The sequence below is a fragment of the Saccoglossus kowalevskii genome, chromosome 9 (assembly GCF_978046115.1).
Source record: "Saccoglossus kowalevskii chromosome 9, keSacKowa6.1, whole genome shotgun sequence".
Lineage (NCBI taxonomy): Eukaryota > Metazoa > Hemichordata > Enteropneusta > Harrimaniidae > Saccoglossus > Saccoglossus kowalevskii.
The window spans coordinates 4,799,140-4,824,127 of record NC_140649.1 but is presented as its reverse complement, the minus strand read 5'-3'; the positions used below and the strand labels follow the sequence as shown (position 1 = coordinate 4,824,127).

At 34.1% G+C, this 24,988-nt stretch overlaps 1 protein-coding gene across 1 annotated transcript; it reads left to right on the top strand.

Moving 5' to 3' along the window:
- Positions 1-24,929, top strand: LOC100377731 (peptidylprolyl isomerase domain and WD repeat-containing protein 1-like). Its single transcript, XM_085503072.1, has 16 exons — positions 1-158; positions 2,011-2,113; positions 6,839-6,939; positions 7,564-7,659; positions 8,019-8,106; positions 8,725-8,830; positions 10,113-10,259; positions 12,325-12,399; positions 14,532-14,706; positions 14,855-14,952; positions 15,642-15,841; positions 17,377-17,443; positions 17,563-17,642; positions 21,462-21,574; positions 22,074-22,225; positions 24,336-24,929. Exons 1-16 carry the CDS (start codon positions 29-31, stop codon positions 24,477-24,479), a joined length of 1,875 nt encoding a protein of 624 aa, XP_085359198.1. The 5' UTR covers positions 1-28; the 3' UTR covers positions 24,480-24,929.
- The last annotated feature ends 59 nt before the right edge of the window (positions 24,930-24,988 follow it).

The following is a 24,988-nucleotide window of genomic DNA, read 5'->3' as shown; positions in this document are numbered from 1 at the left end:
TAGAATGTTGTGATGACGTCACACCAAGATGGCGACATCCATGGAAAATACGAAACGATCCGTTGACAGAATTGAAGAAGAAGTTACACATTCCAGTGACGAAGGAGAATGGGTTGGACCAGTGCCGACCGAGGCCAGTAAGCCAAAGAAAAGAAAGGGTAGGGATCGGTTCTCGATAACACAGCCATTTTAATAGTAGCGGTGAAAATTCGACGATTATTGCCTACAGCATTGTTGTTATCACTAATATTCAGTATTCATTCATTTTCATATCTTATGCATACACACAGTTTCAGGCGTTTGCTCAAAATTATAGCCATTAGTTCTACTATTCGATTCTGGCCGCATGTCACTCAAATAGATGGAATGCTGTATCTGTCAATCATTCGCCACAAAGTCCTGAATTGTGTCTCACAGGCGTTGTGCACTGCTAACGAGCGTTCCACCCTATGCATTGTTCCAACCTCACACCTAAACCTGCACTTTCTTTGTTTCCTTTCACGCATGTTAATTGTCCCTATTCATTAACGACATTACCGACATTAACACGTCCCTCCCCGACACTCCCAGAGCAACCACCTCATCCTAGAGTGAAGCATCTTGTGAATGACCTATTAATATAATAATGAAACCAAATCAAGTTATGATCCGAACGTAATTAATTTATGACATCCTAAACAATCACATTGCACTCAAGAAAGCTACCTGTTGATTTGATTTAGTTGGTGATGAGTTTAACATGAACAGTGCATTAAATGTAGCAATTTAAGAAACTGATTCGAAACTTAAGGCAACAATAACTTGTGCAGTTTTTGTTGCCTTCTTCCACATTTTTAATGAGCAACTCCTTGTTCTAGTGAAAACTAAATACTGTGGTTTCCATTTGAATAAACTTCTTGCAACACATATTTCTACAGTGAACATGTGTGTGTTATATTTAGCTCATCTATTTTGTTAATATTGCACCCTTACCTACATGCCAGGTATTATGTTATAACTTAAAATGAAGTCCTATGTTCTATGAGCATTGTATGGGTATATTTGAATGTCAGATTCATCTTAGCCATGGTTGTTTACCACTAGGGTGGAAATAGCATTTATTTGTCAACTGAATAAAACCACAATCGCATAAGGAAAGCCACCTTAAACTAAACTAAACTAAACTAAAGAGAATAAGATAAACATAATGTTTTTTCCAGTAGAACCATATACATGTTTAACCTGTCTTCCCATTATAAGATAGAGCCACTGGCCACTAGAAAACCTTCCTGGTACAACAATTAAAAAAAAGATAAACAGTAACTAAATTCTGGGCATACTCTCAGAAATACATTTTGAAGTGGAACTAATCAAAACTATTGTACCAAGGAAATGGTGTTAACGATTTTATACTAATTAAGTCAATGGTTTTGATAAACAGTGCTATTGTTTTCCCCCTTTCATGTGATAATGAGTATTCAACCAATACAACAATGAAACCAAGCAAATGTTCCTTGCTCTACAAACTCCTGAGTCTATGCATATACTGTGACTGCAAGTATTCCTAAGTTGTATTGGGTATACTGTCTGTGAATCAACATTTTCATTTATTTTGTAAGGTTTACTTACATACAAATTAGAGTGTTATTGTCAATCCATATCCTGTATTGTACTGTAGTTTTATTATATATCTATGCTACTGGAAGCCAGCTCCCTCTACCAACAGAGAGAGCGTCAGGTGGCCTCCAGGTACTTCATAAAATATCAGTGCCCTTTTATGGTCTGAGATCAGAAGCAATCATTTGAATGACAGAGCTAATCTGTAGAGGTGACACAATAGTATGGGTAAGACATAAGTATTCAAGTATTGTGGCTGAAATGACAAAAAATAATACTTGCAGGTCTTCATGCCACAATCTTTTATATACAAGTTTGTGCTAGTAATAGAGAAAATATGTTAGTTAGAATGGTAGTTTGTGCTAGCCAGCAATCTTATATCAGCACTGTGTTTATCATCCACTCTCTCCATAGTACTGGAATTTGAACATGTCTACTTGATGAATTTACCTAATGCTGAAGCTTATGAAAGAAGTTACATGCATCGAGATGTCATTACTTATGTTAAAGTCACCAAGTAAGTAACTAATGTTACTGGCACATGTGATCTGTTTTTGTGTTTTTCATCATTTTTTTTCTTATTTTTTAATTATTGTAACATCAATTGAGTAAACATGTGATATATCATGTACCATGAGTTTATGTAAATTACTATTTTCCAGCACTCTAATACATAGATTACTTTGAGCATGTTTGATATTCTATTTGAGAGAAACAAAAGGGAATGATATATTGTAAATTAACATTATTTTGGCAGCTAATATTGCTGTATTTAATGTGTATGTTGAATTATTAATGTGTACTAAGCATTTCCTTTAACCATGCATTTTCAGTTTCAACACACATCACAATTTGTCTTGCCCAAATAAAAATAAAACAATGAGATCGTGCAATTGCATGTTGAATCAAAATAAAGTTAAACTACAGTTTTCAACTGTCATTCAGTTCGGAATTATTTCTGATTTAAATAACATTTGTTTAGCTTAAAATGTGTTCTACTACATTTGTGTATAATGATATTCTTTTTAGAGAACTAGTATTCAATATGGTAGTTCTGAAATGCTTTATTTAGTTCAAACCTGGCTTACTAATATTCCGGAGACTGGACCAGTTGAACCAGTATACATTCTTAATTAATATTGAAATAGGTCATTTGCATCGATGGATTTTTGATAGAGTCTTGAATACAGACTGGTTGTTTGTTCTAATAATGTCTCAGAACATCAATGATATTTGATAGCAGAAATGTCCCTCTAAATGAAAATTCAAGTCAATGTTACAAAAATAACACTCTGTACATGTACACTTGAAAACCTGTGAAGTGCAAATGTTATTTCACATACCGGTACATGCTTCGCGATGATCGGCTTTCGCGGTGAGTGGCAGAAACTTGTACATACATGCACAACGTAAGTGACTGTAGTAGTACCATATCTACTTTTCGCTGTGATTTTTATTTATACTCAAACAACATATTCCTACAATTGTACACAGCATATCAAAATTAAATGACACATACTGAGTGCATATGGGTCAGTCTGCACATGTGAGTTCCCATAGTAATGTACTGAAGTCATGGAGCCAGCCAATCAATGATGACACTGAATCCTGTGACCTCTTGAGTGCTCTCTGAAGGGCACTCTGAATGGCTGGATTCCTACTATACTGTCCATGATTCCAGGCTATGTGCAATGTTTACTCATGAACCTTATTTCTGTATTTAAATTGTGTTTTAGTAGTAATGACATGCAATAAGTGTTAGAATAAATCAAATTCATGTGAATAAACTAACATTACCGTAGCTTTTAGAACATGTTTAGTTGCTTACAAAGGCGTCAACACATTAGTCACAGAAGATTTCATGACCATTTAAAAAAAATAATGCAGCAACTCCTTTATTCATCTATTGATATGCAAATTAGTGTATATCTTAATTCTGACATCAATCCAGTATCAATCAAATGAATACTACTCAGCAGACACTCATCAAATCTTCTCACTTTTTAGCTCCGCTGTCGACTTTGTCGAGCGGAGCTTATCATATGAGTGATTGTCCGTCGTCGTCGTCGTCCATCGTCGTCTGTCATCGTCCGTGTCAATGTTTTACTTTTTCGACTTCTTGAAAACTACTAGCCTGAATGCTTTGATACTTGGTGTATATGTACCTTGGGTAGACCTCTCTTAGTTGCTTTGATATTACATATATAGGTACTACATGTGGACTTCTCTCAGATTTGTCCATTTTGTGATGATATCTTCAATTCTCTAATTTTGGTGAATATTTTTGTCATTTTTGGTAAAAAGTGATATTTTTGACTTCTTGTTAAAAACCGAAAGTCCAATTGCTTTGATATTACATATCTAGGTACTAAATGTGGACCTCTCTCAGATTTGTTTATTTCATGATGATATCTTCAATTCTCTAATTTTCATGAATATTTTTGTCATTTTTGGTAAAAAGTGATATTTTCGACTTCTTGTTAAAAACCGAAAGTCCAATTGCTTTGATATTACATATCTAGGTACTACATGTGGACCTCTCTCAGATTTGTTTATTTCATGATGATATCTTCAATTCTCTAATTTTCATGAATATTTTTGGCATTTTTGGTAAAAAGTGATATTTTCGACTTCTTGTTAAAAAACGCAGGTCCAATTGCTCTAAAATTAGAGAATTAAAGATATCATCACAAAATGAACAAATCTGAGAGAGGTCTACCTGAGGTACCTACATACCAAGTATCAAAGCATTCGGGCTAGCGGTTTTCATGAAGAAGTAGAAAATAGCTTTAGAAATAGATATTATATATACTACATTATATTTTCGCTATTTTCAGGCCTAAAATTATCCATTGATACATAAATATTATTAATTTTTATGTTTCTAAGCATAAATTATTTGTTTTAAGTGAAAAAATGTGTTTTAAACGCAGTCTGCGGCAACTTTATTTTTGTGTATTTTAAAACGAGGCTCCTCATTAGCATCTCATTTGCATACAGAAATTCCTCTTGTGACATCAAAAGGGGAAGTCACTGGGCAGCTTGCATTGCCGATACGTGTAACTAAGGCAAATTTCTTGTGCTGTTTTCTCATCTTTGACTAAATTGTCACTTATGTACTTGTTCGTCGAGGAAGAATGGAAAATAATGAACACGTAGTATCAAGTTTGTTGCATGGGGTTGAGTTAGATGCTAAATATGTCTATCCTGGTGTAGTGGGTTGCCATGATCCTCCCCGGGGATCGTCACCGGCGCATGTTTGTACACTGTCGCTGGACAAAATCGAGTTTGACGTCTGAATTGTCTCGTTATTTAGCAAGTTAGTCGGCACGTCACTACACTGTTTTATTTCATCGATCGTCTGAGTAAAACAAAAAAAACTTTCAAAATTAAAATAAAAAGAGAACATATTTTGACATTCTAAACATTAAACTATAGTGATCAATAAATAAAATAAAATAATTAAAAAAACGACAAATCATAGTTACTAAATAAATGACAGCTGCGTGGAAATAAATTGACATTTTGTTGAAATAGATGAGCGCGTCGGGTCACGACGAGGACAAGTGCGTTAAAGGATATCAAAAACAATCAAGAGCGACATACATACAGATAAATTCAGAGTGGATTTGAGTTAGTGTGATCCGTGGCGTGATTGTCATAATTATGACATCATATTAAAACTTTATTTGGTGGAAACACATTGACAGTCCAAGCCCGGATTCTTATTCCATAAATTATTACGCAGATCAAGCTGCAAGTAAAGGTAACAGAGGTGTGAATTCGACATTCAACGACAATCACCGAACACTTCAGAAACTTTTAGCTTGCAAAAATGAAAACAATTAGCAGTGTGTAAGGGCTGTGTAATTTCCTGTTTGTCAGACGCTTCGTTTTTCGTGTCACTGTCAAAATTATTGCTACCTTTTATTTAAAACGGACTAAATGGTCTCTATAAAATGATAATCAGGATCGCAAAAAGTCAAATCATTTGAAAAACTTGCCCGACGTCTCTCCCTCTACTGAAATCCGCCTTGGTGATCATGGGCTGGTTCGGAATCTATTTCTTTCAAAAGTGTTGCGCCAGGTTGTCGGCGTTTTTAAACCTAGTTTTTTTTTTTCCATGGATGAGGACAGTTAACAAAAAAAAGAATCTGAAGTTAAGTGGACACTATATATGACGCTGTGAGAAGAAGGTCCACCCCAACCATTTCTTGTTGCTTTCACGTCGTTCGTCCACTGATGTTGCACCTTCGGATCGATTAGAAATGTGTGAATAATTACACTATGACTATATGTATCACTGCAACTGCCCACAACACAACATCTAAAAACTCTCTCAAAAAAAAAAAATAAAAAAAAAAACCCCGATCGAAGAATGTATATTGTTTAAAAGTATATTGAATGACCAGTGTTATTACGGCTCAGGAGTATGACTTCCTCTCATATTTTGGCATTTGGTAGGGCACTTTTGGCGAAAGTCGGAAATCCGAAAACAGTCGACTGTTTCAGGATAGGTGGGCGTGGCTACATCACGAGAAATATCTCAAATTTACTTGAAAACGAGTAATTATTTTCAGCAAAAAAATCAATAACTGCCCATTTCAGTGGGACACAGATCTAAAATGGGAAACGTGTGGGTGGCCATTGCACAGGCACTTTAATTTCAATGCGCATTGATAACAGCAGAGCTATCTCAGCCGACAGGCTGCTAGTTTATAGATTGTAGATGTAATTTATGTGAACATAACAGTCAGTGATTCATGCATTCAAAAGATGTCACTATCTGAATGTAAAAACGAAACACTTTTCCAGTAAAAATATAAATATAAATTTAAAAGAAACAAAAAAGTTATTTAAAATCACTGACACTGCTATGTTTCTCATGTGGTTTTCCCTTCCAATTTCTTCACAGTACTCATTGCAATCTTCAATAAAGGATTGATTTACTTAGCAGTCACATGACTACATGAAGGATACATCTAACATAACATTGATTTTAAATTAGTGTGAATTATAAACTTTCATAAAATTTATTGTTTGATATTGTTTAAAACAATACTTCTAAAAAAATAATTTGTGTGAATTTTACTTTCTGTAAACCTCTACTACATCCTAAAGTATAGAACACCTGCAACTCAATGATGCGCTTTGTTTTGATTTTCTGAATGCACATTGTTCATTGAAAGATAAAAATGATCAGAAACTTTAATTTTCATTTCTGATTGTTTTTTTGTCTAAGGTCTCAATTTATTATCACTGCCAGTTCTGATGGTCATGTTAAGTTTTGGAAAAAACAGGACTCAGGAATTGAATTTGTCAAACACTTCCGAGCACATTTAGGTATGTTCTTATTTTGTACTTTATGATGCACCTAGTTTTTAGACTTGGTCAATGGATTGTTGTTATGACGATAGCAGACAATTGGTGTTGACCTGTTTAGGCCAAATAAAACAAACTCAATGTTTCCGGTAATTTTATTTTATCATTTTATTTTTCCTAAATAGTTTGCTTAGGTTTTTGTGGGAATATAATCATGGTTTGACTACAGATGTTAAAAATTACATCTAAGTTATTTTTCAAAATATATTTTCTCAATATAAATAAGAGCTAGTCATTTACTACATCGAAAGAAGTACAAGAAATCAAAAAGTCCATTGGCAGAACAATTTTGAGCATAAAATAAATTTTTCGTTATTTTTTCTAAAATGAGTACCGTAAGTTGGGTTACTGGAAACACAGAATTTATTTTTTTGGCCTTACTGACCATCAATGTGCACGAAAAGTGGTAGCTTTTGGTGCGAGTACATAATTTGTATTGAAAAATGCTTTTATCTTTTTTGAATATGTCTCAAGGCACACAGTGACATCATAATGTTTGAATCTCACCTTCTGATTGCCAGGACAACAATTTCAACATAAATTAATTACCGATACTATTTCATGTTTGTTATTTCTTTACTCCAGGTTGTATAGAATGTATCTGTGTCAGCTCTGATGGACTGTTGTTATGCACTGTTGCAGATGACAAATCAGTCAAGGTTTTTGATGTCATTAATTTTGGTGAGTGAACATTCACAATATCCCTTAGTTTGGGGTAAACAACGTCACTAGTAAAATGCTTTCAAGATTATTGACAACACATTAAACACTTTCATTTCTTTAGATTAGCATATAAAACATACAAAAAAAAGTATATTCGTTGGATTTTATTTTCACTGAATCATCCCTTTTGCGAAAAAGAGCAAAAATAGAATATTTTACAGTGGTCCGTACAAATGCAGCACACAATCATACCAACCGATGCAAGTTTAAGTTAATTTGTGTCAATTATTTTACATTTATCCTTTTATATCACAGATGTATATCAATATTTTATATTGATCATGTTAACATTTATTTAATATCATTTACTTTTGTAGATATGATTAATATGATGAAGCTGCCATATGTAGCTAGTTGTTGTGAATGGATTTACTCATCTGGGGATCCTATACCTGCCCTTGCATGGTAATAATGTTATTTATATTTATGAAACGTACTTAACTGATATCACTTTTTTGTAGCACTGGTTGACACAAGTTGTGTCATGGGGTACCGGTATTAATATTAGTGAATCAAAAGTGAACCCTTGACAACAATAGTTATAACCAGCACTATAAATATAAGTAATATCAGGTGATAATCTTTGTATTATCTGAAGAATGTCAAAATGTCAGAAGTCACAAGCCTCGCTTATGAATCATATGCTAATTTATGCTAATTTGATGTAAAGTTTGAGCATGATAGTGGACATTCATTTGCAGTTTTGACCGCTGTTGGTTTGCCTAATCAACAGAAATATTACACTTCTTAGTGTGTTTTTTTTTTCCCAAATGAACTTTCAGTCATAAGTTATTGTCATTGCATTATGGGTAATTGTTCTTGTACACTTATTCTCATATCACAGTGATGAAAACCTTTGCACAACTTGGTACTGTTTCTGCTTACACAGACGGATGAATTTTATCATGCATATTGTCATGTCTACTGTACAATATTATATTTCACACTAAACATGACTACTATGAATAATATGCACCATGCTCCAGTGATATGTATCATTTATCAAAGTTTTTTTTTTGATAGTTCTGAGAAAGACAGCGGTGTAATTCATGTCTATGATGGTAAGGGAGATGGTACACCAATACACACAATAGACAAACTTCATTCAAAAAATGTTGTTCTCATAGAGGTATGTATCATTTCATTGTATACTCTTTGCTGTTGTATACCATTAAAACTCCATTATTAAATGTAGCCTTTTCACTACCTGTCATTGTGAGTTTAAATTGTATTCTTGTGCATATTATAAACTGGGAATGGAGTTATTTTATCAGAACTTATTATTCAATAGTTTATGGAATAGTCTGCAACAGAAAATAAAGTGTCAGTATTGTATGAGCATTTGTGATATCTGTTTCTGTTTCAGCTGTGATACCTTTTGATCCTAGTGTTATGTTTTGACCTTGGATCAAAAATTATTATTACACAGAACAAAACTCTAATTCCAAAGGAAACACACCTGTTTTTGCAACCTTGTCAATCTCTGACTCTTTGTAGTACTGCATGTCATCTTTATTTGTAACACCACTCTTCTGATATAATCTGCCATCCTAAAAACCCCACATACTTCAATATTGCTGTTTTTAGTCCCTGTTTTAGGCGCAGCGCAGTATAGTTTCTTATTTCCGGTTCCCGTCTGTGACATTTCCTTTACATGTCTAGCATTTAGCAGATATTGATTAAACTTGGCAGGTTGATGAACAAGTCTTTGTTGAATATGCACATAATTTCTTTTTTAAGATCTGAAAATCTTAAGTGGGTCTTTTTCACGATTTTCATCATAAATTGCCTCTTCCAACAACACTGAGAGAACAACTGAGCATGCTCAGAATAAATAATTAGGTTAGATGGTAATGCTAGGGTTTTCAGTGATGTCATGACCTTGATCTGAATCAGTGACAGAAATGGATCACAGTCTGGTTTTTGTTTGGTTTTAAGAAAACAAAATCTTGAAAAAAAATGGTCAGAAATTTTGTTGTATATTATATCTTTAAACTGTAAAAATTGCATTCCACTATAAAGAGCCATCACTGAAATACTTGGTCTCAAAGTTGAAGATCAGTGAAAACACTTTGCAGTTACTGTTTATAATTCTTGGCCAGGCACATTGACACATGTGGTCTAAATATACCTTCAGTTGTCAGAGCTAGTGGATAAATGGATCATACCATTATAAATCTCAGTGGAAACTGTAGAGGGGGGGTCGGTCAGTGCTACTGAAACAAACCCATGTCCTCGTAATATACAAAGACCTGAATTCACGAAGAAGTCAAGTTGTTATTAAAGATACATCAAGGTTTACTCAGATTTATGATGCAAAGAAATGTTTGTTTTAATTCAAATAAGATTAGACCTGTATTTTTTATAAATGCATAACAAGTTGCTAATTCTTGTATTTTTGATTTTTTCAGTACAATCCAGTATATGATGTGGTCATATCAGCAGATAGTTCTGGCATGTTGGAGTACTGGGCAGGTCCCAAACAAGATTTTACGTTTCCCAAAAAAACAGTCAAATTCCAATTCAAAACAGATACTGATTTATATGAATTTGCAAAGGTGTGTAAGATTTATTTTTTATAACAATAAATGTATAGATTCAAAGCATATTTTTGTTTACCATGAATACCATTTATGGCAGACTTCATACCATTTATGGCAGGCTTTATACCATTTATGGCAGGCTTCATACCATTTATGGCAGGCTTTATACCATTTATGGCATGCTTTATACCATTTATGGCAGGCTTCATACCATTTATGGCAGGCTTCATACCATTTATGGCAGGCTTCATACCATTTATGACAGGCTTCATACCATTTATGGCAGGCTTCATACCATTTATGGCAGGCTTCATACCATTTATGACAGGCTTCATACCATTTATGACAGGCTTCATACCATTTATGGCATGCTTTATACCATTTATGGCAGGCTTCATACCATTTATGGCAGGCTTCATACCATTTATGGCAGGCTTCATACCATTTATGGCAGGCTTCATACCATTTATGGCAGGCTTTATACCATTTATGACAGGCTTCATACCATTTATAGCAGGCTTCATACGATTTATGGCAGGCTTCATACGATTTATGGCAGGCTTCATACCATTTATGGCAGGCTTTATACCATTTATGACAGGCTTCATACCATTTATGACAGGCTTCATACCATTTATGGCAGGCTTTATACCATTTATGGCAGGCTTCATACCATTTATGACAGGCTTCATACCATTTATGGCAGGCTTCATACCATTTATGGCAGGCTTCATACCATTTATGACAGGCTTCATACCATTTATGGCAGGCTTTATACCATTTATGGCAGGCTTCATACCATTTATGACAGGCTTCATACCATTTATGGCAGGCTTCATACCATTTATGGCAGGCTTTATACCATTTATGGCAGGCTTCATACCATTTATGGCAGGCTTTATACCATTTATGGCAGGCTTCATACTATTTATGGCAGGCTTCATACCATTTATGGCAGGCTTCATACCATTTATGGCAGGCTTCATAGTATTTATGGCAAGCTTCATACCATTTATGGCAGGCTTCATACCATTCAATATTCATGAGCTAATTGCATATGCTAAAGTTCCAATAGAATTAGCAACATAAGCAGAACAGACTTTCTAAGTGATTGCTATTCCTATATATCGGTACTAATTGTAAATACACTTCTTCCAAATATTTAAAACTCTGCTTACTGTGTGCTATGTACTTTGGGTGATTTCTTGAAATGCATTCTCTCAGTAACTTCTCAATGATAAAACTTATTGAAATCTTTTCAAACTTCAAGTAAAACTGTAAAATACTTTATAATATACTCTATAAAATACTTTTAATTTGGAATTATTTTTCACCGAAATGATTTTTTGGGTGTTTAGTATTTTCACTGATTTTGGACAAGTGGAATGTAAAATATCGCAAAAAAAGTATATTCCCAGGATTTTATTAAATTTAATCGCAAGCGAAAATAAAGTATTTTACAGTAGTTCTGATTGAGACTGAAATATCAAAGTGTACTTATTCCACAGTAAACTTTATAGATACTTAATTGGTCATTAAAGTGCATCCCCACTTTGTATTATACACAGAACACCTCCCTACCATGAAAAATTATAAAATCTATTTATTTGGCAACAAATCCAAAAATATTGGAGCACTGAAGATATACACAAAATAATACATCATTCAAGGTCGCTTTATTTCAGGAAGAGTTGTTAAATTATGTTAGTGAGAGGTTTTATACACGTCATACAAAGTTGGAATGCAATTTTATTAATAATAGCATAACAGTAATTTTTCGTTAATTATTCAGCTTGTAATTAATTCAAAGCTATACAATTAATATTGTAATCTGTTTAATTTTTTGTGATTGGAAATTTTCATGATTTAAAATTACATCAAAGTCACAGATGCTTTGTGTCATAGGTCAACTTTCACTGCTACAAAATGTTTTCATTTTCATTGACTCCTGAAATTAGTGAAAATTTGTTTATTATAAAAAGTGTTTTACAGTGTATTCAATTGTATGGCAGCAGTCCTGCTAACAAGTATGTATTATATGAATGAAATACACTTATTTTAAAACATTTTTTTTTTCCAGTGCAAAACAGTACCTACATCATTGATTTTTTCACCGAATGGTAAAATGTTTGTTACAATGTCCTTTGATCGCAGGGTATGTATATGTAAACGAATGTCTACTATGTTCTAGTTTTATTTTGTATATATGTAAAATATTTTGGAATTTCTTTGTTAATTAAGCCGGACATGCATGGGGTTAATCATTTCAATTCATATATGCTAAACTTTCTGTTGTGAAGGACATTGATGACATCACTTGCACTGAAACACACAGAATGATGACATCACTTGAACTGAAACACACAAAATGATGACATCACTTGAACTGAAACACAGAGAATGCTGACATCACTTGCATTGAAACACAGAGAATGATGACATTACTTGCATTGAAACATAGAGAATGATGACATCACTTGCACTGAAACATGCAGAATGATGTTACATCATGGGAAGCCTAATACCACTGTCTACCTCAGGCTTGTTTTTTGTTCACATCCCAAAACAAAATGATGTTCTTTTGCAGTGTTATTGATTAGCATATTAAGTTTTGTTCCATAGATTTGATTTAAAATGGCTAACTAGCCAACCCATGGCCATATTGTTTTTTAGCTCCGCTGTCGACTTTGTCGAGCGGAGCTTATCATATGAGTGATTGTCCGTCGTCGTCGTCCGTGCCAATGTTTTACTTTTTCGACTTCTTCTTGAAAACTACAAGCCTAAATGCTTTGATACTTGGTGTATATGTACCTTGGGTAGACCTCTCTTAGGTTTGTTCATTTCATGTTGATATCTTTAATTCTCTAATTTTGGTGAATATTTTTGTCATTTTTGGTAAAAACTGATATTTTCGACTTCTTGTTAAAAACCGCAAGTGCAATTGCTTTGATATTACATTTATAGGTACTACATGTGGACCTCTCTCAGATTTGTTAATTTTGTAATGATATCTTTAATTCTTTAATTTTGGTGAATATTTTTGTCATTTTTGGTAAAAACTGATATTTTCGACTTCTTGTTAAAAACCGCAAGTCCAATTGCTTTGATACTACATATATAGGTACTACATGTGGACCTCTCTCAGATTTGTTCATTTCGTGATGATATCCTCAATTCTCTAATTTTGGTGAATATTTTTGTCATTTTTGGTAAAAACTGATATTTTCGACTTCTTGTTAAAAACCGCAAGTGCAATTGCTTTGATATTACATATATAGGTACTACATGTGGACCTCTCTCAGTTTTGTTCATTTTGTAATGATATCTTTAATTCTCTAATTTTGGTGAATATTTTTGTCATTTTTGGTAAAAACTGATATTTTCGACTTCTTGTTAAAAACCGCAAGTGCAAATGCTTTGATATTACATATATAGGTACTACATGTGGACCTCTCTCAGATTTGTTCATTTTGTAATGATATCTTTAATTCTCTAATTTTGGTGAATATTTTTGTCATTTTTTGGTGAAAAGTGATATTTTCGACTTCTTGTTAAAAACCGCAAGTCCAATTGCTTTGATACTACATATATAGGTACTACATGTGGACCTCTCTCAGATTTGTTTATTTCGTGATGATATCTTCAATTCTCTAATTTTGGTGAATATTTTTGTCATTTTTGGTAAAAAGTGATATTTTTGACTTCTTGTTAAAAACCGCAAGTTCGATTGCTTTGATATTACATATATAGGTACTACATGTGGACCTCTCTCAGATTTGTTCATTTTGTGATGATATCTTCCATTCTCTAATTTTGGTGAATATTTTTGTCATTTTTGGTAAAAAGTGATATTTTCGACTTCTTGTTAAAAACCAATAGTTCAATTGATTTGATATTACATATTTAGATACTACATGTAGACCTTTCTCAGATTTGTTCATTTCGTGATGATATCTTCAATTCTCTAATTAATTTATTTTGGTGAATATTTTTGTAATTTTTGGTAAAAAGTGATATTTTCGACTTCTTGTTAAAAACTGTAAGTCCGATTGCTTTGATACTATTCATATTGTTCATTTTCTAATGATGTCTTCAGTTCTTTAATTGAAATGTGCATTGCTAACAGCGGAGCTATCTAAGCCGATAGGCTGCTTGTTTAGATGTAGGTATTGGCAACTAGAATGTGGATTTATTTAAAGAAAAAAATCACTGAATTGCTTGATTTGTTTAAATTTTCACATGATACATAAAGTACATTCAATTCTAAACCTTCTCTTTTCATTACAGGTTAGAATATTCCGTTTTTTAACAGGTAAAAAAATTAAAGTTATTGATGAATCTTTGGAACGTTTCACTGAGCTGCAGCAAATGAGACAACAGCTGCCTGACATGGAGTTTGGTCGTCGCATGGCAACTGAAAGAGATCTCAGTAAATCGAAATCACTGAAATATTCAAATGTTGGTAAGTCTTCACTTTATTAATCTCAGTATGAACGAAATTGTAAATACTGATTTCAAAGCCCATCCGTTTTAGTCTCATCCGGGGAAATATTAAGCATGACTATATGATGAATGGTATTTTGACCAAATGTTTGTGTATTTTTTTTCAGTTTTTGATGAGAGTAGTAATTTTATAATGTATTCCACAATGCTGGGAATTAAAGTGATCAATCTTCACACAAATCAATGCACACTCACACTTGGCAAGGTAAGTTATACATTTCATCGCAAACATTTCTTGAGTTTTTCAGAAAACCAGAATTAATATGTCGACACTGATAATTTTGTTTTTAAAATATATTCACTCTAGTATATTTTCTGGAAGTAACATGCCTGGACCATTTTGGTTCAAACTTTCTATTTTCATTAACCATAGTAGGTTACTGATAAACATTATTTTGTTTTAGATTTTGATTTTTACAAGTCTTCTACCCATTTCTTGTTTAAATTTTACAGATTTTGTTTAAATTTGGTATAAGGGCAAGACATATCGATTTCCTTGATCTTAACTGACTGATTTGCTGCCATTTATAAAAAAAAAAAAAAAAAAAAAAAAAAAAAACACTGACAATATTTGAACCGTTTTTCACGCTTGCCTGGGCACATTTCATTCAAAATTGGTTTTGTGATTTGATTCAAAATGTTGATTTCTTTTGTTTGTGTCTCAGCCCTGCAAAGTTTGTACAAAGAGTTCAACATCAAGGATCCCCCAATTTCATGAATGCAATTTCTGGTGGAATCACATTGATTTAATAAATCCATGAACACATTTAATAAATCTGTGAAACTTTTGGATTTATTGTCCTAATATCATTATTTCTACACTCCTGAACTTTTACTGTCATGGCATAAATACTACGTTTGTAGTTAATATCATTTATTTTTGTATGTTTGCAGCCAGAAAATGTACGTTTTCTTCATCTTTCATTATTCCAAGGCAAAATTGAGAAAGTACAATCTGCAGAGACTTTGGAGATGAAAGCCTCTGACAATCCAGCATTACAGAATGTATTTACTGACCCAACACTCTTCTGCACGGCATTCAAGAAAAATAGATTTTTCATGTTTACCAGGAGAGAACCACAAGATGTTAAAAGGTACGGCAACTAACAAATCAACTTCACTGCATACGATTGTATGATAATGTGATGAAAGGCATACTTGGTCTTGCAAAATATATTTACAATTCAAATAGCGAAGATTGACATAGATTTGGTAATTGATGAATGAAGTTTATTTCACTATAAAACAGATAATAATATACAAATGAATTTGATATACTAGTATAAACAAATGAGTAAATAAAATTAAGTAAATAAATGTATAATTTGAATTTTAAATATATATTTATTTAAATTGCTTATAGTGAGGATCACAGAAATAATTTCTGGAACTAGTTTAGTCTGTGACCCTTGAAAAGAACAAACAAATTAAACAGTACATTATATATAAGTACATACGATAGTTTTGTAATAAATTAAATAGACACAAAAGAGAAAAAAAAATAAACTGATTAAATCATTTTTTACTCCTGTGTGCGAAGCACAAAAAGGGAGTCTTTGCAGTTAGTGTGTGTGTCTGTCTGTGTGTGTGTGTGTGTGTGTCTGTTCCACTGATATCTCAAGAACCATATATTGATTTCTGGACCAATGCGCAAATTTTGGTAAAAATCCATGCATATTAATTACCTAATTTGCATGATAATTAGCGGATTTTTAGCTGTTCCATGACTGTTTCACTGATATCTAATGAACCACTCATTGGATTTCGATGAAACTTGGCACATAGATGCTCCAAACTAATGCGTAGATTTGATTAGTTTTGGGTAAAAATGTGTGCAATATTAATTACCTAATTTACATAGTGATTAATCAATTTTCAGCTTTCCACTGATATCTCAAGTACTAATCATTACATTTCAATAAAACTTGGTACATAGATGTCATAGGACACTGCACAAACCTGATAGTTTTTAGGGTAATATCAGTAGATATTAATTACCTAATTTGCATAATTAATTTTCAGCTTTTGATATTTCAAGTAGTAATCATCACATTTCAATGAAATTTTATACATGTCATAGGATACTGCGCATACCTGATTATTTTTTGGCTGAATATTTGTGCATATTAATTACCTTATTAGCATAATTAAGTAATTTTGAATTAATTTTTAATGTTTTTCAATACTCTCAGCACGCGGGAGTTCTTTCTAAGCTTTTTTTGATTTTCTATTGCTTGGAGAAAAAACAACTTAATCATACATAATCATAACAGGAACTATAAACTTACAAAAGAAAAATATACATAAAAAACATATGAAATAAAATTATAGTGGACATTTTGTCTTTTCACTGACTTATGAGAGCATGTTTTAATTTTGATTTAAATGTGTGCCTGTTCATTACGTTTTTGATTGTGCTAGGAAGGGAATTCCAATGGTTTGTTGCAATAAATTTTATTGTTTTTTGGCATAAAGTTAGATTCATTTTGGGGATATAAAAACTATCAGTCATTACGAGATGTGTAGCATAATTGTCCAGATAATGATTTATTATCCTATGTGCAAAACAACTATTTTTTAGATAAAAAACAAATGCATGTATTAATGATTTATGCGAATTTATGTTTAGTGCTGATGCTGAGAGAGATGTCTTCAATGAAAAACCAACCAAGGAAGAAGTAATGGCAGCTACACAGGTGATATACAGTGATTAATTTACCTTCTGAAAAAATGTCAATGAAGTTGTATATTGGATGAAGACATTGTTTTTGCCCATCGTGGAGTTGTCATGGTAACAGGTGTTATTTCATTTCAGAATCCACTGTTGAGGATATCTGAGAATGTGATAATTCATACATCTATGGGAGACATCCATGTTAAACTATTTCCCAATGAGTAAGTACATGATTTACCAATAATATGCTTTTTTTACCTTGCCCTTAAAAGAAAAATCAAGCCAAACAACATAATACTCCCAGATAAAAGAGCTCCACAAATGTAGGAGAATTTTAATATATTTTATATATTTTAAATTTATGTTTATATTTTTTTCTTGAGATATTCAGTATTATGTAGTCTGCCATCTTGATTCTTCAAGAAGGATTGTGGGTAAAGTGTGACATCATCATCTGGGAGCATTATGTTGTTAGCATTGACTTTACCGTATTACCCCGGGTACGCGCCCTCCCTGGGCAAGCGCCCACCCTCCTGTTTTCACAAAAGTTACATGTTGGGGACATCCTCGGTAAAACGCCCAGGGTGATTTTTAGCCAAGAATTAGGTCAACAATAAAGTTTTATTTGTCAAAAACGAACGCGTTTGATTTATTTAAATAGTGTGTTTGTTACGGTAGTTCTCTTTTTGGAGTGTGTGGTGGCCCTGAAAAGGGCCGTTTTGTTTGTGTTTTTACGTAAAAACTCATTGGAAGAGCATCGCCAGGCGATGGACGCGGGGCTCTTTGGCAACGACCAAAAACGTATCCGTGTCCAGCCATTGGTTGGCCACGTAGAGGTCAAAATATGCGTTCTATTTTTACACGTTAAGTTTGGCTCTTCCGTTTCACCCCCTCTGGAATATTCTACTTTCGCAGCCTAATCGCAGGTTTTTCGAAAAACTTCGAAAAAACACAAGAATTAGTGGAAATGTTTCTATTTGGGGCGGATTATTGATAGAGTATAATGTCGTTATTACAAAAATGCTGAAAAACCGTGAGTTTTTGCCTTAGTTATTTTTTTATCGGCGAAAAACTGCGAACTCGTCAAATTTGGTTGCACAACTTCCCTCTATCATGTACACCCAGCGACATCGATGCCAGCTGACTGTGAACGGGAGCCCCGACGGGAGCTAGCACTTTTGAGACATTGCTACTTTCTTTCCATCCCTCATCACAGCTATGGCATTACGGTCATGTGGATTATTTTTCTGTCGTTGAAGAAAAAACATTTTGCCGACCTCAAGTCCATTACGATAACCATAATGAGGCATGCCGACGGTGGGAACTTGTTGCATCATAATTTTGTCAAGTGTGTGGGTGCGTGAATAAATCATGTTAATGAGGTCGACCAGAGTTTATTTTCAGTCTGTTTTTTATGTATCGCCATTTGGATATGTTTATATATTCACAATAGTTTATAAACATTTCACATCAGTAATAAAAGTTTTTTTTGTTTCATAACCCTATCTGCTATTCTTCAGTAATTACGATGCGATGTATCAATACGTGCGTGAACAAAATTATGCTAATGAGGTCTTCGCCTTCTTGGATTACAAGCGGTGGTTTTTCCCGACCGTTTCGACTTGCACTGATCACGGTTACTAAAAATGTAACCGTGCATTGATTACAATATTTACCATGGTTTGTAGTCAATTTCAGTGAGTAATACAACTTCATTCGCTGACATAAAACAAGTCTTATTCTTAAAATTCGACCCTGTGTCTTAGTGTTCCCGCAGATCTTGACCGAGTGCTCACGTTTATTGAAACCTCGCATAAATCAAGAAATAAGTACGTGTACAAAGTGTACGAAAGCATTCCTTTATTTGACCTTATCATACGATCACAAAAACAACTTTTTAAAATCTTTTTTGGGGTGGTCCTCGGGTAAGCGCCCACCCCCATTTTTTCCCGATTTTGTACGTTCAGGCCCCTGGGCGCGTGCCCGGGGTAATATGGTAAATGAAAAGTCAGGGCAAGGTATGCACTGGCGAAATGTTTTTTATTCGTCTCATGCCACTGGTTCCTTGTGAGTGCAAAAAGTTTGTATGTGAAATATTGAACTGCCACGCATGCATAATTTTAGAGATATCATAAAAATATGTTTTACCTTGTGAGCTGGAATACTTCTATCATACTGAATGACAGAATGTCCTGATATACTTGCACACTGGTGTACTATGACCCAGAGTAATGGGGAAACCAGAATTGTAATTACAGCATATGTCATGTTGGGAGTGTGTACTAATCCTCAGCTGTCGTTGGGTTGATGCATGGAGCTAAAAAAAGGAGACCGAACTGGTTTTAATCCTACTTGAGTCTTTTGTTTTCAGCTGATTATTCTTTTGTGTTTACACGCCTTTTATGTCAATGACTTCTGCTGACTGCCGTCACACTGGTTATTCAGCCCTCTTCGCCTTTGTGAGGTGTAACGATTATTTTTGTTCTGCGCAGTTGACGTCAAAGGTTGGTGAACATGCGTGTAGCGGTAATTACGGAAGAGTGCCATCAGTTCTACAGGTCTGCGTTTGAGTCATGGAAATCGGACGGGTTTTCAGCAAGTTGTTACAATTTATGTGGTTCTCATAATGTCGAAAACATTGCTCACAAGAAATTGATTTTAAAATCAAATACTTGGCCGCAGACGATAAATTACCACTGATATATAGTGTTTTCCATGTACTTTCCAACAAGCTTGAATTGAAGTTAGAGCTCCCATGGCCAAATGCACAATCGCGTTTTTCATTTCTGTTTATCTGCCCTACTTTCTGCGTGAGCCCTCATAGACAACACGTGCTTTGGGAAAAACGACACGTTAAATTTGAGCTCCGGTAAATTCTATTTTTTCGTAGATTTTGAAAGTTAGTTAAATAGTAAGCTGACCTCTTCTACGTCATGCTAGGGTAGGTGCCATTAACGGCATATCATGGCCAAACCGGCAAGTTAACGATACATTGATTCCATCACAATTACTTGTGTATTACACATCACCAATTTAGAAGTTACTGTGTAATTCTGGTCATGTTTTGTTCCTACTTGAGTCGTTTTAAAGTTTTTTCGTCCCTCACCCTGCTTTGTAATAACGACCGAACTCATCTGAGAACGTCTGATCATATCTAATTAAATATTCACGTCCAGTAAACCCCTGATAAACCCGTCAAGTGTTATCTGTTGACCAAATAGTCGGCAGAAGTCATGGTAACAATAACATCAAAGGGAGTTCACTCTCCTTCTTTTTTTAGCTCCATGGTTGGTGTGGATTGTTAGCTGTTGTATATATCTAGTAGCATTGCTTATGTGTGGGCTTGGAATACAAAAACAACATTCAGTACCATATCAACATGGTGAAACGTAAACTTCAATTGACTTCACTGTGATGACAAATACGTTGTGGATACGGAAAAAAGAGCCCGAAGCATGTGCACTACGTACACAATATGCTAATAACCGGCTGTTCCCGGCTCTGTGCATCTAGTTACTGAAATTAGATAGGCCACTATAATGGATTGTTTTTGTTTAGTGTCAGTCGTTTGATTCTTAGTATATATAACATATTAATTAGTGTTTTCAGCTTGTTTATTATGTATCATAGCAACATTTTGCATAATTAATTTGCATAGATGATTTTAACATGTTGAATTGATCAGCCCATTTAATTTGCATATTTAGAAATTTATTAATGCACAGAAACACTTCCAATTCCTTTTCAAATGTATTGAAACATGGGGAACCAGTTCTAAGCATGAGCAAGATCAAAGTTTAAATGCTTGTACCAGTATGTTTGAAATACAATACACATGAAAGATAACAAGATTTGTTTCATATTTAAGCACTTTGTAGATTGTCTAGTTTGAAGAAATCCACTTCTCTGCATTTTTTCGCACCCCCTCCAGAATTTGGAATGCTACAACCCTCTGTCTTAAGTTTGTTAATTTCACTGTTGGAAAAACTGTATTGTTAAAAACAGTTCAGTATTCAGTTGTTGTCTTTCTCTTTGTATAGGTGTCCCAAGACTGTTGAAAACTTCTGTGTTCATAGCAAAAATGGATATTATAATGGACATATTTTTCACAGAGTAATAAAAGGATTTATGACGCAGACAGGAGATCCTCTTGGTAAGATTAGATTAATTACCATATTTGGTGTATTAGTAGCGTAAATTACAGAGATTTTTGTTTGAAAAAAATATGTCATATTTGAATAAATCAGTATACAAATGTTTTAAATGTGCAAATACAGTAATACCATTCAGGCACCATGTGAAAATGGGATCACTTACTTTGCTACTGTGTGTTTGCTCTGCCTTTTTGTACATTTGCAACATTTACTCAGAATTCAAACTAGTCTAATTAGTTCTTTTTCTATTCTCCAAAAACCCATAAAAAATATTATATTATTATTTGACATGCCTGGATTGATTACATTCAAATGTACAGTACAGGCTGCCTGAAAGAATTTGTTTTTAATGACACAATCCTTCCAAACACAACTGGGAATAGAAAGAAATTCAAGCAGTTTTTTCTGTTCTGAGTCTGTTCATCTCGCGCCAATAAAGATCCTTCTCTGTGTATGTAGTGCATCACATCATACCACTTTAATTGTCTGTCATTCTAGGCACTGGAACTGGTGGTGAATCAATATGGGGTGGTGAGTTTGAAGATGAGTTCCATCCCAACCTAAGACATGATAGACCGTACACAGTGTCAATGGCCAATGCAGGACCCAATAGCAATGGTTCTCAATTCTTTGTGACAGTAGTGCCATGTGTAAGTACAAATGCTTCTTTTCACCCTTGTAAAGCAATTCATCCTTTTAATAAATATGAAAATAAAATCACTGTAAATGCTCCTTATATGTAGATTTTCTCTGCTATCCATGCACGCTATCTGAATAACAATACTTGAACTGCCATTTCAACTGTACATCTTGAGTTCCGAATAGCTCCATTTGGATTTGTCGCAATTTGTTCAATTTTAGATTTTTTTAGTCCCCGTTCGGACGAAGTCCAAAAACGGGGACTTATAATTCGGCCTCCGTCCGTGCGTTCGTGCGTCCGTCCGGAGTCATATCTCAGAATCCCTTGGACCGATTCCGTTCATTCTTTGCATGTGCCTAGTACTTTATGTGGAACATATGCACATGCAGTGGTTTAGCGATTAGATTCAAAATGGACGACTGGCAGCCATCTTGTTTTTTGAAAATAGTGTATTTTGGACATGCTTTGGCAGTTTTCTTTCAAACTTGGTACATAGATTATACATGTTAGGATACATGTCCATGACGATTTATTTCACAATTGGATCAAAGATGGCCGACTGGCAGCCATCTTGTTTTTTGAAAATGTCGTATTTTGGACATGCTTTGTCAGTTTTCATTCAAATTTAATACATAGATCATACATGTTAAGATACTTGTCCCCGGCCGTCCGTGAGTTCCTGAGTCTGTCCTTCCGTGTTTCCATCCGTCCATGCGTCAGTCTGTCCAGAATCATATTTCAGAATCCTGTGGACCGATTCCGTTCATTCTTTGCATGTGCCTAGTACTTTATGTGGGACATATGCACATGCAGTGGTTTAGCGATTCGATTCAAAATGGCCGACTAGCAGCCATATTGTTTTTTATGAAAATGTTGTATTTTGGACATGCTTTTAAATGTCAGTTGTCATTCAAACTTGGTACATAGATTATACATGTTAGGATACATGTTCATGACGACTTATTGCGCAATTGGATCAAAGATGGTCAACTGGCAGGCATCTTGTTTTTTGTTTTTTTTATGCGGTATCTCTTTATGCGTGCTCTGTCAGTTTTCATTCAAATTTGGCACATACATGTACTTTATACATGTTAGGATGCATGTCCATGACAATTTGTTTCAAAATCTGGTCAAGGATGGCCGATTGACAGCCATCTGACTTTTTGGCCTACTATATTTCCACAATTTATGTACCATTTTCATTCGTATTGACACGTACATCATACATATCAGTGTGTTTCCTAATCAGATCAAAGATGGCCGAATAACGGCTGTTTTTATTTTTGGCCATATTACTACCGGTACTACACGGAACACGTGTTTTGATGATGTAAATAAACAATCTGTTGTATACGCCACTTGGAACTCAAGTTTCAAGGACAGGCTTTAATATGATGAGCACAAAGAGAACTTTCAAAAATTTAACGGGGACTGTGTCATTTTCAATGACTTGTGTTAAAATTAAGAATGGAAAACCTTTTATAATTGTACATCACAATGGCTTAAAGCCAAATATTTTTATATTTTGTTTGAAAAGGCACATGCTAATTTTATCTCCCTTAACTGAGGCGACCTACTTCTTTATCCTCATTTAAAGCAGCCCTGACACTAGCATTCAGAAACATAGGAAAGTAGAGAGTGATATGTCATATGTAACGGTAATATAATTGATGTCATTTTTAGGATGCTTTCAGCACTGCACTGCTGTAATAATATTGTAATTAATGCACAATAATATGAGGTTATTACAAGGACACTGAAAAGTATGCACAAAGACAGTACAATGGGAGTATCGACTGATGCACAGCGGAGATCAATGTGACGGTGTACTGTTTGAGTGCATACTTTGTGGTCATGGGAATTCCAAAATCCAAAAAGTTTAGAACAGATTTAACAAACTTTTTTGTCTGGAGACCGGTCAAATGCTGGAGGCAGCCATATTTGTTTTTATTATTAGAGGACGCTAATGCACATAATCGCTTCGTACTTGGAATTCACATTTCCTAATATGGTAGAATAAAAATACACAGAGCAATACCACCAAATTATGGCACGCTGTAACTTACAGTGACAGATGTATAATAATAAATAATATTTTTTACTATCTTGTCTCTTTTCAGCCATGGCTTGATAACAAACACACTGTGTTTGGACGTGTAGTAAAAGGAATGGAAGTCGTACAAAAGATCAGTGATGTCAGAACCAATCCAAAAACTGATAAACCATACGATGACATCCGAATAATTAGCGTATCATTGAAGTAGCCAATTATGATGGCTGGTTATAAGTTGTTGGTTGCTAGTTATTGCCGATTAAAAATTGTTTTCAGCCTGTTACTGCTGGTGATGATTTGGTCATAACTAGTTATGATTGCTGGTTATGAATTGTTTGTAGCAGTTACTGCAAGTTAGAATTTTATGTAGATATTCGGAATTGCTGCAAACACTCAGCTTGACCTAAAAGCTAATCACATTAGCTAAACATCACACATACTATTTGCCATCTTCAACAGTCAAATATGAACCTATCAGAAAACTCCATTCATGGTACGACTGTTTATTTATTTATGTAACATTCTCTTGTGTAATCTTCAGATGACTGGAAATGCTAGCTTTGAAGACAAATGTGAAAGCGATTTTTTTTACTATATATTCTGTAAACATTTGATACTCAAAAATAAAAGATCTTGGAATCATATTTTTACAAGAATAGAATGTCACCTTTGTTGAAGTCATTTCTGATGTACATTTGAGGTTAATTAGACTGTAATAGC

Excerpts from the sequence above, each read along its gene's own strand:
- LOC100377731 (XM_085503072.1), top strand. The coding sequence starts at position 29 with ATGGCGACATCCATGGAAAATACGAAACGATCCGTTGACAGAATTGAA. Across the intron at positions 6,940-7,563 it reads ACACTTCCGAGCACATTTAG|GTTGTATAGAATGTATCTGT; the intron begins GTATGTTCTTAT and ends TCTTTACTCCAG. Across the intron at positions 17,643-21,461 it reads GTTAAACTATTTCCCAATGA|GTGTCCCAAGACTGTTGAAA; the intron begins GTAAGTACATGA and ends CTCTTTGTATAG.